General features: G+C 39.6%; 1 protein-coding gene and 1 long non-coding RNA gene across 3 annotated transcripts in view; one reads left to right on the top strand and one right to left on the bottom strand.

Moving 5' to 3' along the window:
* The window catches only part of LOC144207744 (uncharacterized), an 84,987-nt gene that overhangs the window by 5,565 nt on the left and 63,078 nt on the right, over positions 1-16,344 (top strand). The gene's annotated exons all lie outside the window — the stretch shown is intronic.
* pitx2 (paired-like homeodomain 2) lies at positions 578-8,511 on the bottom strand. 2 transcript variants are annotated; one of them, XM_077733459.1, is made up of 4 exons: positions 8,166-8,511; positions 6,386-6,453; positions 3,795-3,994; positions 578-1,792 (listed from the first exon to the last, which is right to left on the bottom strand). In XM_077733459.1, the coding sequence occupies exons 2-4, from the start codon at positions 6,429-6,431 to the stop codon at positions 1,244-1,246; spliced, it is 795 nt and encodes a 264-aa protein (XP_077589585.1). In that variant the 5' UTR covers positions 6,432-6,453; positions 8,166-8,511; the 3' UTR covers positions 578-1,243. The 2 variants fall into 2 exon arrangements, with proteins under 2 accessions (XP_077589585.1, XP_077589584.1); XM_077733458.1 differs by lacking the exons at positions 6,386-6,453; positions 8,166-8,511 and adding an exon at positions 4,139-4,631.

Genomic DNA, 16,344 nt, shown 5'->3' with positions numbered 1-16,344 from the left:
ATTAATACAATATTTGTATGCAACAATTCATGTATGTTTGTACTCTTGGCACATTTTACCCCTTTTCCTTTCACGTCAAATAGCTTTGCTTATAATTTATATAGTAAATGCATTTGTTAAAAGGGTTAAAACGTCAGTATAATGCAGCTTCCATTTGGTTTATCACCAGGGCGTGCGGCTGCCTGTCACTGACTGAAAGAGTCTCTTTCCCGGCCTACATTTTGATATTCCCCGCTAAAACCTATTTCTTCTGAAACACACAAATTCAATTGAAATCAACACTACATGCATGCAGGTGGGCTTTTTTTGTTGTCTTTGCTACCCAAATGTGTTTTGCAGACTTGATCCCCCCCAGCCCTGATTACCACGGTTGTGTGGCCCCGACCGCCTTGTTTTGTTGATTCCAGGGGCAGACAGACATGTATTCAACATCTTAATCTGTCGCTCGCACAATGTGTATTGGCACAGGCCACTTGTTGTCCATGCACTCTAATAGATTAGTCTCCCAAGTGGAGTGGACAGTGCAAGGAACTACCCAGTAAACAGAGGAAAAAGATGATTCAATAACAAGCAAGGATGGCTTTGAACAATATATTTACTTCCGTTAAATAAAACACATTTTTGAGGGATGTCGTTGGGAGGGAAGTTTGTACCAAATAGTTTACAGGAACATTTTAATGCGTTTTTTTTCTCCGTCCTCAAAGATTGCTAATCTAAAATCGATATTCACACAGACATTAATAATAATAATCATTTTATATTATGTTAGAAACACACCGGTGTGGTGCGTTTTAGTATTTACATTCCCTTTTTATTTGTTGTTTGCAAGCAAAAATGATGTATTATTTATTCCCTACCACGCATGCGTAATAAATTGAAGCCCCACTTTTGGAGATGTTTGGATTATATATACAACCTTTTCAGACAACAAATAGGCGTATAAACAAAACAAACAAACAAAAACAAACAAAAAACGTTTTCAGTGGTTCCGTTTTTAGTGCCCTTTTTTGGGGGAAAATGAATACAATATTAACAATAGTAGTCTCTTTCCTGTGGATGAAAAATGGCCACCACGAATGCAATTTTTGCATTACTGTACATCCCGTTTGGGGAATGGATGCTTCAAAGTGGAGAAAACCCCCCACCGCCCCCTTCCCTCCCCTCCTCGCTCTCTCGTGGGCGGGCGTGCATCGCGGGGTGGGGTCGGGGTTTTTAGATGAGGTGGGGGGAACGCTTGCGCGTCTCACACAGGTCTGTCCACGGCATACTGACAAGCGCTGAGGTTCGTGGCGGGGCTCTGCACGCCGGCGTAACCGAAGCTCGAGTGCTGCTTGGCTTTGAGTCTCAGGCTGGCCAGGCTGGAGTTGCAAGTGTCCCGGTACACGTAGGGTGGCGTGGGCGGAGCGTAGGGGCAGGCTGGAGCCGCCACGGCCGAGTTGAGCGACGGCCCGCTGAGGTTGTTCAGGTTGTTGAGGCCGTTGAGGCTGGAGCCCGCCACGGCCGACGGCACCATGCCGGACGTCATGGACGAGATGGAGTTGGGCGGAGAGAACATGGCCTGCGACGACAGCGGGTTGACGTTCATGGAGTTGAAGAAGGGGAAACTCTTGGTGGACAGGGAGGCCGATGTCAGGCCCTTGGCGGCCCAGTTGTTGTACGTGTAGCCCGGGTACATGTCGTCGTAGGGCTGCATGAGTCCGTTGAACTGCGGCCCGAAGCCGTTCTTGCAGAGCTCGGCTTGCTGGTTGCGCTCGCGCTTCCTCCACTTGGCGCGCCGGTTCTTGAACCACACCTGAAGAAGCGACAGGGAAGGAGCAGGAATTCACCCGAGAGCACCATGTTATGTTTTGGTCGAGGTAAAAAAAAGAAAAAAAGATTATAGTCTGTGGGAGCACGGAGACAAATTGCACATTTTACTCATTTTTTTTTGCATGTAAAATGTATGCATGACAGTCGACTATTATTGCTCTAGTAATTCATTACAGTTTTTGAAATGTGTGTTTTCCACAGAGACACAAATGAATTCCTTAATAATGCCGTCACCAAATACGTCTACACAACTTAGATTAATTTTATTTTTACCAATTGACTTTCGTGGCTTATTTGTGATAAATAAATATACAAAGTGACTCCTAACATTTGTGCAGTGTTGTAGCCTATATCTTTTGACTGTATCTTGAAGTACAATTGTGAGCAATTTAGTCGAGGTGATTTATCATTTTATTTAGTTTCTGGATATTTTTCCGGTTCTCAATTCTTTAAAGTATCTATTTATAGGTATTTATATAAAAAGAATATAATATCATCTTATAATAATTTCTTATTTGCTTACATTTGACCCGAGGAGAGAACAGTAAAGTGCATTTTTCTTAGTATTGATATTTTCATTGTGTGTACAATCGCAGGTTAAGATGGAAATGTAAACATTTGTGAGTTTCCCATCGTATTTAGTCATCATAGTTCATATGCATTCTACACTTTAGTTGCATACACAAATTAAATCGTGCCTATGTTTTGCATTGAGGTAGAAGAAAATATTTTAGTTGGATTCATGAATTTCCATTGTACTTAAAATTTAAAAGCTTGTATGTTGTTCAGGTCGAAATGAATGAGCATTGAACCGAATACACACACTCCACTATTACTTGTGTGTATTCCACGCTTATTGACACCCCCTGAAATCTTGTGACAGTGTCCCAAAATGAGCAGTTTTGTTTCAAATGTGTTTTTCCCGTAACATGCATTGGACATATAGACATCACAATTTGGATCTGTTATAAAGTGTATTTATATTAGCTTGCAGGCGTTGTAATTACATAAATTATCAATTAGAGACGTGATCGAGTTGAGCTCACGGGATCTGTGTGTTTAAACAAGTGTTTGTGTGCATATTTGTTTTTCAGATGTGTGTAGGAAATTTTATTACAATAACAATATACACGTCATTATACTAAGAGGTCATAAAACTAATATTTTTGCAAAAAAATATTCTGCAAGTAAAAGAAAAATACCTGACGAATTATTTTACGATAGAATGTCTTCACTGATCCACAACCATTCGCAACGCCCACCCAAACACAGCTGAAAAGTCCTTAATTTCCAAATACATCATGTATTGTAAATTGTATTTTGCTCACGAAGTAATATAGGTTTATAATAGTTTATGGGTCTTGCATATACTCTGTTGGTGTACGTGCAGGAAAATGTACAGAATTGTATTCCGTTTAAAAATGTTTAATTTTGTACTCGCCCAACGCTTCATAGAATGATTTGAAAATTATATTTTATTGTCTTGGTTGAAAGAAAATGTGTTATTTTTGTCGGCTATCCTCATATTTGTTTTGGCCATGTGCTCTTGAATGCACAAAACATAACATTTATTTCTGCAAAAACTGAGTCTACTAATCAAATGTATCGTATTGCATAATTTGTATCATGCTTTACTTTTCATCAAATGATTTTTTTTGCAAGAGTAAATTAATTCGTCCAAGTAATAGGAAAACTATTTTCTGTCCTTTGCAAGGTATTTAAAAACACAATGAGGATTTAAAATGAAGTCATAAAACAAACGCGTGTGCTCTAAAATTAATTTCCCCTGTTATTGCATCTTTAGAGAATCAAAATGTTGTCCTATACAGGTTAATTGCAAAGTAATTTTTTGCACAACAAATATATGCAGCCAGGCAAAAAAAAAGTGCTATACCTAAAAAAAAGTAGTTGCAATTATTCCCCCCATATAATTGTGTTATTTTTCGTCTGAATAGTCATAAAAATGGGCTTTGTAGTAGACGTACCCGAACCCTGGCCTCAGTGAGGTTGGTCCACACGGCTATTTCCTCACGGGTGCTCATGTCCGGGTATCGGTTGCGCTGGAAGGTGGCCTCCAGCTCTTGCAGCTGCTGACTGGTGAAGTGTGTCCTCTGACGCCGCTGTCTCTTCTTTTTGGACGGGTCGTCCGATGAATCGTCATTTTTATTCTGACTTTTCTCTTTCTCTGCGCAAAAATAGAACAAGCATCATGTTATATAGATAGGATTTTTCTTTGCATGCTCAGATTCCATCATTTGCGCACGTCAAACTCTCCTCTAAGTTAGTTATATACTCCTGTCTATCCCGACTTTTGCCCGTCATATCTTACCCCCACTTTCCGGACTGGACGTATCGGACACGGTGTTCGCGTCCACGCGGTGTTTGCCGGATTCCACGGCTCGGGCCAGGGGCTGCAAACCGGACGCCATGGCAGAGGCCAGTTTAGTCCCGGAAAACGTGTGGTGTGGGTGGTGGTCGAGATTTAAAGGATCCCTCATAGAGTTCATCGATCGCTCCCCGAAAACCAACCCCCCCAAAAAAACAAGTCTTTATAAATCCCAGTCCTGGTTACAGAGCGCCTCGGAGACGTCTTCTCCACTATCTTTTGTTTTTGTTTTTATCTTTTGGAGCCCCACTGTAAAAATAAAAAAGTGTTGAGATCCCCGATTGCGTTTTAGAGCGGGCCACCGTGAGGTGCTTCCATCCTAACGTCGGCAGCGGCGGCTGACTAGCGGAGTGACAAGGACAGGTAGATGATATTGGAGCCGGGGGCGCGCACGCTCAAGCACGACGCGCGCACCCACTTGTCTCTCTCTCTCTCTCTCTCTGTCTCTCCCTCCCCCTCTCTCTGTCTTTCTCCTTCTAAATCTCTCTCTCTCTCTCTCTTTCCCATCCACGGTTTTCCCTTCCCCCGAACGCCATAGCCCCGCCCATTCCCCCATATTTCGACTGGCGCGTCTGTCAAGAGTGAGAGAAACATTGCAAAAAACATATACAAACAAATTTAAAAAAGGAGAAAAATAGATCTGAATGAATTTGGCATTAGTGTTTCTACTCAAATAGGCAAAGATCACCAAACTATTTCATAGCCCTTTAAATGTTCAGAAAATTCGCCTGAAAATGCAAGGGATGCGTAAAGGGCCGCAGTTGGAAAGGCAAAACTGGTTCGTGGTGCGAAACAGAACTAAAACGGTTGACTTGACTTGGATGGAACTTGAAGAATCAGTTTTATATTGTGGGTTCGAAACAATCGGCTGTTGCCAGTAGTTTACGGTTCACCACTGACGGTGATGGATGATCCTTGCTTTAAAAGTGAGATGATGCATTAACTCTGGGTAACTAAATCCAATTTACGAATTAAATGGTTCCCTCAGTTTTAATGTTATTTCACGAATAAACTCACGTTGTCATTTACGTCAAACCTACGAAATAATTATTGTGACAAAAATAATGTTATCGTCCATTGTGCAGCCCAAAAATTCTATTATCTAAAATATAATCCTCGCAAATACCCTTTTTTAATCGACCAGCACATGATCAAATTCGCGTAACATATCCTGACGAGCCACCTAAAGCATGTTTAAAATATATCATCCAAATAGTCTTTTTCGGACTTATTTTCTTGCTGAAGTGGATTATTTTTTTTTCACCCGTTGATGCCCCATGCATCTCTCGTCATGCAAGGGCCATTAATTAAAAATTCCGTCAATATAGCATGGTGCAAGAGAAAGGGGGGTGAGGCTTTTTAGAGCAGGATTACGGACATATCACATTCCTCCATTAGTGTATTCCTCCTCACGAATGGCTTTCATTATACATGTGCTTTTCCCCCAGAGTCGAGAGCCCAACGAGAGCCGCATACATTACACGCACTGTTTTGGATGCGCGCACACTGCTTGTCACGTCCTATTAGTCCTAATCAATCGTCATTAACAATAAGCGTGACACACTTGGGTCAAATGCCGAAACGACAATACTCCCATCCACCACTTTGTATCGTTAATATGAATTTTGCATTGTTAAATCGATGCCATTTACGGTGATGGACGTCCAATTTGATTGTTCCCATTGGAATGTATTGGACGTTCATCGTGGTCAATGGTAGCTTATGATTTGAATAAATTGTTTGGTTTATGACTCAAGGAATTGGTTGTCGTGGTAAAATTCATGATTCTTGTTGCTTTTTTGCGATTGTGCCCTTAGGGATGCAGTACCAAAATTTACCATCAGAGGTCATAACTTTACAACAAAAGGACTGCTATTTAGAGTTGTTACGTGTGTGAAATCAAGTGAGGTTTTCAGGGAACTAACGTATTTTTCATGCCATACATGCTGGTTCTAATTCGAGAAATGTGATAATGTTATAATATTTGCTAATATTTTATTTTGTTTAGTTTTGTCCTGAACCTAATTCAAGAAAAATCACATGATTTTGTCATACTAGAAAATATCAAAAAGACTATTTACCATAAAGGTTATGTATAAAAAAAAAAACAGAACCAGATTTCAAAGAAACATTTCAATAGTTGTGTGAGTTGGGGAAAAAACAACAACAACAACAGTGTTCATATCTTACCTATTTGTGCGCAGGTTGTTGCCAGTTTGCGGCAGTGGGACTCCATAATAGCAAAGAAAATCTCTTCCCTGGTAAAAAAAAAACAGAATATTATTATACAAAATTAATGGTAGTAAAAAATGAGATAAAAAGGAATTGCTATATATTAAAATAAAAACAAGTATTTTAATTGCTTATGCTGAAGTATTTCCAGAAGTAACCCAGTAATGACAATTTTATCACAATTAACATCATTTCGTTTCCAAGTCACGTTTTTTTTCCACGTATTTCAGTTAAACCCCAAAAGGTGTTATTTACTCCTCCCGTATACAGTATGTTGCGCGTGCATGTGATTTAAAATCTCCAGGATTAAGTCTCTTGATTGAGATGTCAGCCTGTAGGCGTGTGAGCATATTACAAAATTCATTATAGCACAATCACACAGATGGGCTTTTATTAGAATGTTTGCTTATGATAATTCAAAATTTGCATGTCACTAGCCACCATTTTCTCCCCGGCCTGCTGTTAGTCCTTCCCGAAATGCAAATAAATATGGAACTCAAAGCGTCAGCCAGGTTATCAGAGAATCTTCTCATTTGGACAACTTTATTGAACAATTTCAAAATTTAAATTTGGTGTCATAATTTGACAACATCATCTATTAATTGGAGGATATTTATTAAGAGTCTAATGAAAATTCTATATTACATATTAATAAAATAACCAAACAACCTCGCTATTACATTCTGATTTTCATTATAGGAGCAATGATAATTGTTACATTTGCATTGAAAGAGAAAACCGATATTTACTTACCATTAGATGTGCATAATAATTAAGGGACTATTAATAAAGATATTCAATATCAATTTAGGCATCCATCTATCATTTCTAATTTAAGGTGGGGTGCGAAGGGTAGTGTGAATTCATGGCAACGGGCCCATTGTCGACAGAAATCCGGCCCTGCATGTTTTGCTAGTGCCATTGTTTTTCTATATTATTTGAAATTAATATTTGGTTTGTTTATTAAGGCAGCTCAATGTACATTTTGATTACTTACCAATTAGTGGGTTATTTGAAATTTCTAGACTTTGACTACATTTATTTTGTTTAGCGAGAAGTATGTAATCACATTTTTTAAACACAATATTCTGCATTTTTTTAAAATGTATTTTAGTCACATAGATCATGTTTCCATACTCTCCGGGTCTACTATGTATAATTTCTGTAATTTAAAATCATTTCCACTTTCAATTAACTTATTTTTTTGTTTAATGAGGATTATTTTCAACTAGCACACATTTCCTTATCGTGCTGATTAAGATACAAATTTCCCTTTAATCATCAATTAATTAACTGCCCATTTGTATTACTTCATTTGCAATTAACTCCTTAGACACAGTACTTTAAGTACATTTGGTAACACGTCATTGTTGTTACAATTAAATAAAATTTTATTGCTACTTATTGTATACTATTTTTTTTATTGACGCACGTAAATTGGATCAATCTGAGTGTGTTCTGTTTATTTGAACTATGCTATTTTTAAAGCCTGTATTTGCCATCATACTAACACACTCACAAACCTTCAATAATAGTGAGGATATGTCTTCTCACTAATAAGTTTTGTTAATTTTTCTCATTTCGCATATGTCAATAACAATTAGAAGTCATATTCACTTTATTTACAATAACAATATGGAGTCATATCCACTTTATTTACAAAAACAATATGTAGCCCTGTTTACTTTCTTTACTATCATTTGAAATGGAAGAAAAATAGAAAGGATCAATCTCTTACCACGCGTGAACGTCTCTCGTTACGTGCGTGGATGAGATAAATTCCACCGTCCAAAACACACACGCACAGCAAACGTCCCAGTTGTTTCCTTCAATTTTTTTTGTTATATCCCCCACCCCAAAAAAAAACAAATGTAGTGTTAAAAAAAACCTTGACGAGCAAGTCCACACACTCTTCCCGCTGCTGTTCTTCTCCTCTTCTGCACGCCTCAACTTTTTTTCCGCACTGACAGACGCTCTGGCTTCTTCCCCCCACGCCCCCTTCTAGTTTAGCGGGCGTGCTCGCGCCTGGAAAAGGGGTGTGTTAGTGCACGTGCACGCTGCTAACACAGGGGCGGCACAACCAGAGCTTGAAGAGCAACTAAATCTGTAATTAAATGAAACACATCAGTGGCCCAAATTTTCCTAGTCATTTGTACGTGGAAGTCCTAATTCATACAATAGCCACGACTTTTACAGCCCCTCTCCTCTTATCCTATTTTTTAAGTGAGATGCGCAAGCGGACCTGACGTGAGCCCGACCCCTTAATCCCCTTTTTACATTTTTAGTCATACTCCCTATTATAGTGCTAATTAACAACCACATTCACGTAGGGAATTCAATGCGAACAGACACCCGCACAGGCACACACTCATAAATTCTTTGTTATTTAGAAAGCAAACATATTATTTAATTGCAGAGTAAAGGTCGACTCAATTGTGATGAATGTGCGTACATCAAATGTGCAACATTTGGAGTGCCAAATAAATGAGAGCAGTATAAATGCATGAACTCAAAACAAATATATATTTTTTTAATACGTCAATGCAAAGTAATTCAATATATGGCCTAGGAAGAAATGAAGAGCTTTAGCAATAATACAAGTTTAAACTTTTCTTGTTAGAACCCAGTACAGAAATCACCCTTACAGTTTACTTAACATTTTTGCTTTGGCTTTTTGGTGACATTCTTTCCGTGACCTCAACTAAATGTGGATGTGAAGATAGCGTTAGCATTATCAATTGCATATGGGCTTCAAAACATCATGTACGTACTTGTTTTATTGATACTTTCCTCGCTTGTTGTATATATTTTCCCCTTTTTGTTCAACTGTATATATAACACTGACTTCTTTTTTTACTCTGATCTTGGCAGTGGGTGTTTTGCTAAGGGAACTGCGTTAGTAATGAGCAAAACACCATATTCAAGGCCCTCTACCCTCTCAATGTCAGTGGGCCCCTTATCCTCCTTGCCAGACGCTGTGCACAACAGTAGTGTGTGAATGTTTCGGTTTTGATTGAATATTTATTGCTCAAATCATCTAGCCTTCTTATGAGATATTTCCGCATCCTTGCGAATCCATATTGCATGCAGAATGCTTTGTATACTGTTACCTCAGTTTGATCTTAAAAAGCGGCATCCACTGTGACATGACTTATAATAAGAAATATAGGTATTTTAATGTATGATTTTTATTTATTGGATCATTTAACTCCAATAATACAACCTAAAAATTCACTGACTACCATTTTGAACTCCCAAGAATGAAGAGTGCCACGGACGGCGCCGGATGTCCAATTCATTTTGACTGGGAGGAGCGAATAAAGGAAAAAAATATTCGTCCCTTCTAGTGAAAATGAATGGGACATCTGGCACCATCAATTGTAGCCAATAAGTTATATATTGAGATGTAGCATCATATTGGACATATTGTCACACCCTTATTGTCTGTAGCAGGAGTTGTAACACCAACTTCCAAATCCAAAGTTACACGTGCACACACTGTCTATGCAAATCAATCATTCACATATATTCCGCACTGAGGTCAGGATGTTCTCCCATTTTCCCGGATTGCAGGCAAGCTGTCAAGAGTCTTATGGTTCTCACACATGCAAAGGTGCAGAGCGCCCCGAGTTCAGAGAAGGCCCGGCGGCGGCTGCCAAATCTTTCGCCTCAGGGTCTGCAGCAGCAGAAAGGAAAGGGGAAAAAAAATTGGTGCCCAGCTCCCGCTTTTCATTTGGAGCTCCTTATCGATCGACTGTTGTCATCTGAGGCGACGGCGAAGGACACTTGAAAGCGATGGTGATGTGAGAAAGGGGGGGGGGGGGGGTGACCTGCCCCCCACCGCCGACCTCTCCTGACTCATTAACGAGAGCCCGGGTCGGTTTGAGGGGCTGACTTTTAAAAACTCGCTTTCATGTTTCTTGGCTGTCGACAGCGCACAGGGCTGAGCATCGGGAAAATGCAGAGGGAGACTTCCATGATTTCCATTTCGTGAGGTGAAAGAGAGCTCGCAACATTTATTAGATAATGGATAGTAAATGTGTGACAATATGGGGAAATGGTGCTACTTTGCCATAATTAGTATTCATCATTAAAAAAGAAGATGTCACTATTAAATAGAGGAAGCAACACTACCAACATTTTCCACTAGAATAGCGTCTATTGACTCTGAACTCATTGTCTGTCATTTCAAGCCTGTCCTCCCAAATTAACGCTAACAAATGGAAGTTTTTGTTTTAATTTTAACAGACAAGTCTAACGTCTAATCCATACTGCAAGAATAAACTGTTTATTTTTCCATTTAGAAATAGCTTCTTTTTCCCTATTATTGTTATACCATAGAATGAATAGATTGATTACCTGGCCCATGTATCGGTAATTATCACATCATATAGATTGCTTGGCGTTCCCTGCATTGCAAATAATATCACATCAGTCCCAGTACTCCGAGGTCCCCACCCCTATTAAACACTGCATATTTTCATTCTCTGTTACTCACCTCCCGTAACTGTAAAGTCCACATCTGCGAGTAGTGTATACTTAAACCCAGCCAAATCGTGTCGCTTGTTGTGAAATTAATCCCCTTGTCCTCTCCGTCGAGCTTTAAAGGTAGTGGATTGTTTGAAGGCACCACACCAGGAATCCATTACGCTCCACTCGACTACGCCAAAGCAACCGTCCATGCATGACACGCTATTGTCATCGTCCTCGTGCTCAATTCATTCTTCGACGATGTTTTTCTGCTTTTGCCGGGCCTCCAACCACATGTGACGAACCTAAGTGTTTCTGGTGTGACTGTGAGGCCAGAGTAGCTTTCTCAGTATTCTCCAGAAAAGCCACCAATCAGCTGATGTGTTGCTAATCTGTGAGGAAAGTAATTTCAACTTTTCAAGTGGGGTATAATGTTTACATGCAGGACTCAATGAGGTTTTAATACAATATATAATATAGAAACATTTTAAATGGTGTCCCCGAAACATGAAATAGGTTACAAATGTACTTTAACATTTTCATTTATTTCAATTCAATTCACTAAATCCTTCCTTGTATTACATTTGGTAAAATTAAAAGGGAATTAAACCTTTTCACCGTTATTTGTTGATTAATTCCTTTTTGATTAATCATTTGATGTGCCATAAATTACATACATTTATTTTATTTGTGAATCACTTTTGCCCAAAATTCCATGGTTGTTTAAATACATTTTAAAATAATATTCGTAAATTATATACTTTTGGAATTCTTTAATGAAAGGCTTCTGAGCACACAAAGATTGGATTTTTAGAGAAAAAGACAATCTGACATCTCCAATTGGTTGCATCCGGCACGCCTTCCAATCAATTTGTCAAGTATCACTCCGGGAAGGTTATTAGCGGAGGCTGTAAATTAAGCAAATTAAAAGGGTGTTCTCTTTGATAGCCCTCCAGCTCGTTGAGCGGCTTTACGGCTCATCCCGCTCATTCCCGCCTCGCTCGTGATCGCTGGGTAGAAAAAGGATGCCACCATCACTAAGCGCTAGCCGGCGAACACATAGTGCAAGTATAACTCCTGAATACATTTTACAGGTATTGTCAACTCACATTGTTGGAGTAATTGGATTTCTATTGCCCGCTTTGGGGTGCAGGTCAGAAGATGTCCAAATTATTGTCAACTGCCGGACTGTGAACCCCTTTGAGACTTTTGTTGTGACTAAAGATTCTATAAATAAATGTGAATTCCTTTACAATGCTACTCAGTGGCCCAGTGGTTATCTCATCGGCCTCACAGTTCTAGAGTCGAGGGTTCGATCGCAGGTCGGGTCTCACTGGAGAGTGAATGTTCTCCCCGGGCTTGCGTGGGTTTTTTCCGGGCACTCCGGTTTCCTCTGACATCCCAAAAACACTGTAAATTGCCCCCAGGTATGAGTGTGAGAGTGAATGGTTGTCCGTCTCCTTGTGCCATGACATTGGGGTCTCCCACACCTGGTGCCCGTCATTAGCTGGGATAGGCTCCAGCACCTCCCGCGGCCCATGTGCAGTTCAGAAAATGAATGAATGATTTGAAATACAAAAAATATGCTATCAGTGTTATTTAGGAGTGAATAAATTAATACATAGTGAGAAAGAAGAGTGGCCAGATCGATTTTAGGAATCTTGCGTTTTGAAATTCCACTCCAGTCTGAATGTTTACGTGATCTGTCGCTGTCACAGCAGCTCACCCAAGATATGACATCAATTTAAATACTTCCCCATGAGTCGAAGCGGCATTCATTAATCCTCACTAGCCGGCGCATGCATAAGCACACGAGTCCTCGGCCTTAATCACAGGTGCGAGCGTAGCTGGTAAATTGCTCGGGTTGGCGTCTGATCAATTATGGGAGAGAGAGAAAAAAAATCAATGGCAAGCTGCCACTAACAAGCCCGAAGGCAACGCGGCCAAGAATGAAATTGGCGTGATAAAATGACTATGATGCCTTGCGGCCCCTGTCGATAACATGTAAAACAGGATGAGTAACACGCTCAAGCACCTGTCTGTGGACCTGAGGTGGGCCCCGAAAGGTCACCAGGCAGGAATGGGCTTAGTGCTTAATTGGTCTGCTTTGGCAGCGAGAGACAAAATATAGGTGGATCCGGCACATGGAATTTGTGGAAATAAAAACTGACAAATGAAGCAATAGAGACATGAAAATTAGAATGTGGAAAAGTAGCTAAATTACTAGTTATTTAAATTCTGTTAAAAAGTCAATAGCGCCCAAATATGAACAGTAAACAAAGTCCTTCCTGTATTGTTGTCAATAGCAGGCCATGGATTAGTAAAGGATTGGTGTTTGTTTATAAAAATGTTGCAATAAAATATCGTTGCTGTAGTTTTTTGTATGTTGCACTGAAATATGCCACATTTTTGAAAGAATGCTTGTAGCATTACGGAAAATATAGCAGTACATCATACCTTGATTTCTTGATATATTTAGCGATAATTGTTATATTGCCATATTGTGAGCCTTGTATTGCTATTCTTATCAGGCAGTTCCCACCCCTACTAATAACATACATTTTCTTAGAAACAATTCTTCAGTCTTCTTGAAGCAGGCAGTGACATCATGTAAATGAACAAATAAGAAGCACTACTACTTATTTTTCCCCTTCAACCCATACTTTAAGTAGTTTATGTCTTGGCAGAGGTTGTGACTTTGCTCCATTTTCTGTTTTCCGACACATCTCATCCAGATGTGTCGTTCCGAGAGAGTGCTAATCCAAACATGTTTTGAGATTAGTTCCTTCAAAGTACTAAACTTGTTGATTCTATCAGTTGTGAATGTTTGTTTTGGTCAGCAGGATACTTGAATTAACTAAACCATATGTGCAAATTCCATAATTAGTTAATACATGCTGATGCAGTCAAGTTGTTTAATAATATTGATCATTAGGATTATCAATGTTTGAGATATAAAGTCAGAATGATCATTTTTTTGAAAAATATTCCAAAATATCTGTAACTGTATATTTTTACATTTTTATGGGTTCTCCATTAATCAAATGTTTTTGTGTGTCAGACATTTACACTCAGCCATCATGTGCCACACTTCAATGAAATCACCTTCAAAAAGGCATTTTAATTTATTTTTTGGATGTGGAATTAAGTAGTAGTTAAGTAGGAACTAAAACAACACAAATATTTCATCCATAATAATAATAATAAACGTATAACTGAGACAAAGCTGATTTTGTGCATATCACCTGCAGGGAGTCTGCTGAGAGAGGGAAATTGATGCGTGGGGTGGAACACGTCTAATCCCAAATTAGGATGCGAAGCTTGTGTTGTGCATTGTGATTTGTTCCACTCTTTCACGCTCATCCCTGCTTTTCTTGGCCGCTACTCGTGTGCCTAAACTGCACCTGAGTACTCCACAGCGCTACCCTCATGCTTGCCTGTGTACAGACAAATGCAGAAAACCTCCCAATATGCTTTGTACTCCAAAATCATATTCTTATGTTGTATTGGTAGCAAATGAGCTAATCCGTTACAGTGTCAACCTTTTTTTTCTTCTTCAAACTAAAAACACTTCTGTGAAAATCAACGTCAAACTGCGCCTAGATGCGCCACTGCACCACAAAGGCAATGTGTGTATTCAGCATCCACTTGTTCCCTTCAGAATAATGTGATCAAGCATAGACTGGACCTTTTATTTTTAATTTAATGAAAAAGCAGCAGTGTTGAATAATGTCACTGGCGGACCTGAACAACCCTTTGGCCTTTCGCTCCAATCTGCACTTCAGATTCACTAATCCATTTGCTGGCGAACATCACAGGAAAGGTGATAAAGTGTGCTCGCGATGCATTCACTGGTGTGTGTGTGTGTGTGTGTCTGTGTGCGATCTGGGGGTGTCTAATCCAGTCCCAGTGTGAAACTGTTGACATTTGTGGCCCCCCTCCCCCTCCTTCATTATGTGACTGGGGCTGTTTTGCGCTGGATTAACCACAAATCTCCCGTGAAGCGCATTCAGCATGCCACTAGTAGTTTAACTTCATTAATAATGGATGAAGAGATTGTAATCCAGGAGTAAAAGAGCACAGTAGGAGACATAGGGGCAACTTTCTTCCTTTTTTTTTTGTTGGACACCTATGTCAATTTTGCTGTCCACATATCGTTACCAGCTAATGTCATGCCATTATGCCAACAAATTATGATTGTTTTCAGCAGGGGAGTGGTGAGAAAAAAGGTGGGGGGAGTCGTCTTAGTATCTCGCATTGATTGTGTTTACTCGAGCTTCTTATTGCAGACTATTATAGGACACGGGCCGGCCTTACGGCAGGATAAGCAGGATTAAATATGTACATATTATACATATTTACTTGCTGCCTTTTTTTCGCAATGGTTTTTTTTTTTTGGTTGAAGATTTCCACCAACGGGAGAGATCTGTACTCAGTCTGTGTGACGCTGCGTTAAGCCTTTTGGAAAATGTATGCAGTTTTACTCAGGGTCTCGGTTAAAAATGAAAATACAATTTACATCAAAAACACATGTTAACTCTATAGTTCAGGGTAAGTCTTTAAAAACAGAGTATGGGCAGATGTAAATGATGTTAACTTGATTTTAAACTGCAATTGAAACATATGGACAAAGGACAAAATGTTAATTTAAAATATAATTTAAAAAAAATAGAGATCCAAAAATGAGGCCTCAAGATGTTTTATGCTCTCAAACTTGAGGCCACCAATCATAATTTGTGAAATTGTTTAAAAGTGCTATAACAATGATTTAAATCATTATTACACAAAATAAAGATCATGTCTTTACTCATTCCCAGGAGGACTGATTTAATATTCACTACACAATAGCAAGTGAATATTGGTTGGGACTTCGTCCTTCGTGTCCCTATCCAATTCTAAGCCCTTGAACATTTTTTTCATAACAATATGTGTAAATATTTCTATAGCACCCCCAGCCAGGAATTGAACAAAACAACTATATCAGAAGAATTGATTAGCAGTCACAGGCATTCTAAAACTGAACTCAAATGCCCAGCAGGGATGCTAACCTTGCCATTGGAGTGACATTTCCTTTGCGTCTGCATTTCACACGAACACAAACTTTGACTACAAAGTGACATCTGGATCTCGCTGCCGCCGGACGTCTGTGCAGCAGCCTCGCGTGTCACTCTGGACTGGACGTCTCAGCCAAGGACGCATTCCCGTCGCTCTCTAATGTTTCAATTAAACGCCCCGCTGTCACGAACGACGCTCAGTTAACAGGAAACATTTTGGAAAGCCCCCTGCTTGTTGATTGACGTAATTAGAATCACTAAAGATGTTTTGTTCCATCACACCCTCCAAAAGGTCTCTGACATACTCGTATCACGAAACCGGAATGGGATCATTTATTATTTGGGGGCTGGTTGCAACAAAAGCATGGGAGTGGAACTTGAAACTCTTTTTCA

This window comes from Stigmatopora nigra, chromosome 14 (assembly GCF_051989575.1).
Source record: "Stigmatopora nigra isolate UIUO_SnigA chromosome 14, RoL_Snig_1.1, whole genome shotgun sequence".
NCBI classification, from domain to species: Eukaryota; Metazoa; Chordata; class Actinopteri; order Syngnathiformes; family Syngnathidae; genus Stigmatopora; species Stigmatopora nigra.
Note: the sequence above shows the minus strand (reverse complement) of the source record. Positions and strands in the feature narration are given on the sequence as shown.

Bases quoted from the DNA above. Each gene is read 5' to 3' on its own strand.
- pitx2 (XM_077733458.1), bottom strand. From the start codon at position 4,316: ATGAACTCTATGAGGGATCCTTTAAATCTCGACCACCACCCACACCAC. The intron at 3,995-4,138 runs GTAAGATATGAC...ATTTTTGCGCAG, and splicing joins GTCCAGTCCGGAAAGTGGGG to AGAAAGAGAAAAGTCAGAAT. The intron at 1,793-3,794 runs GTACGTCTACTA...TCGCTTCTTCAG, and splicing joins TCACTGAGGCCAGGGTTCGG to GTGTGGTTCAAGAACCGGCG.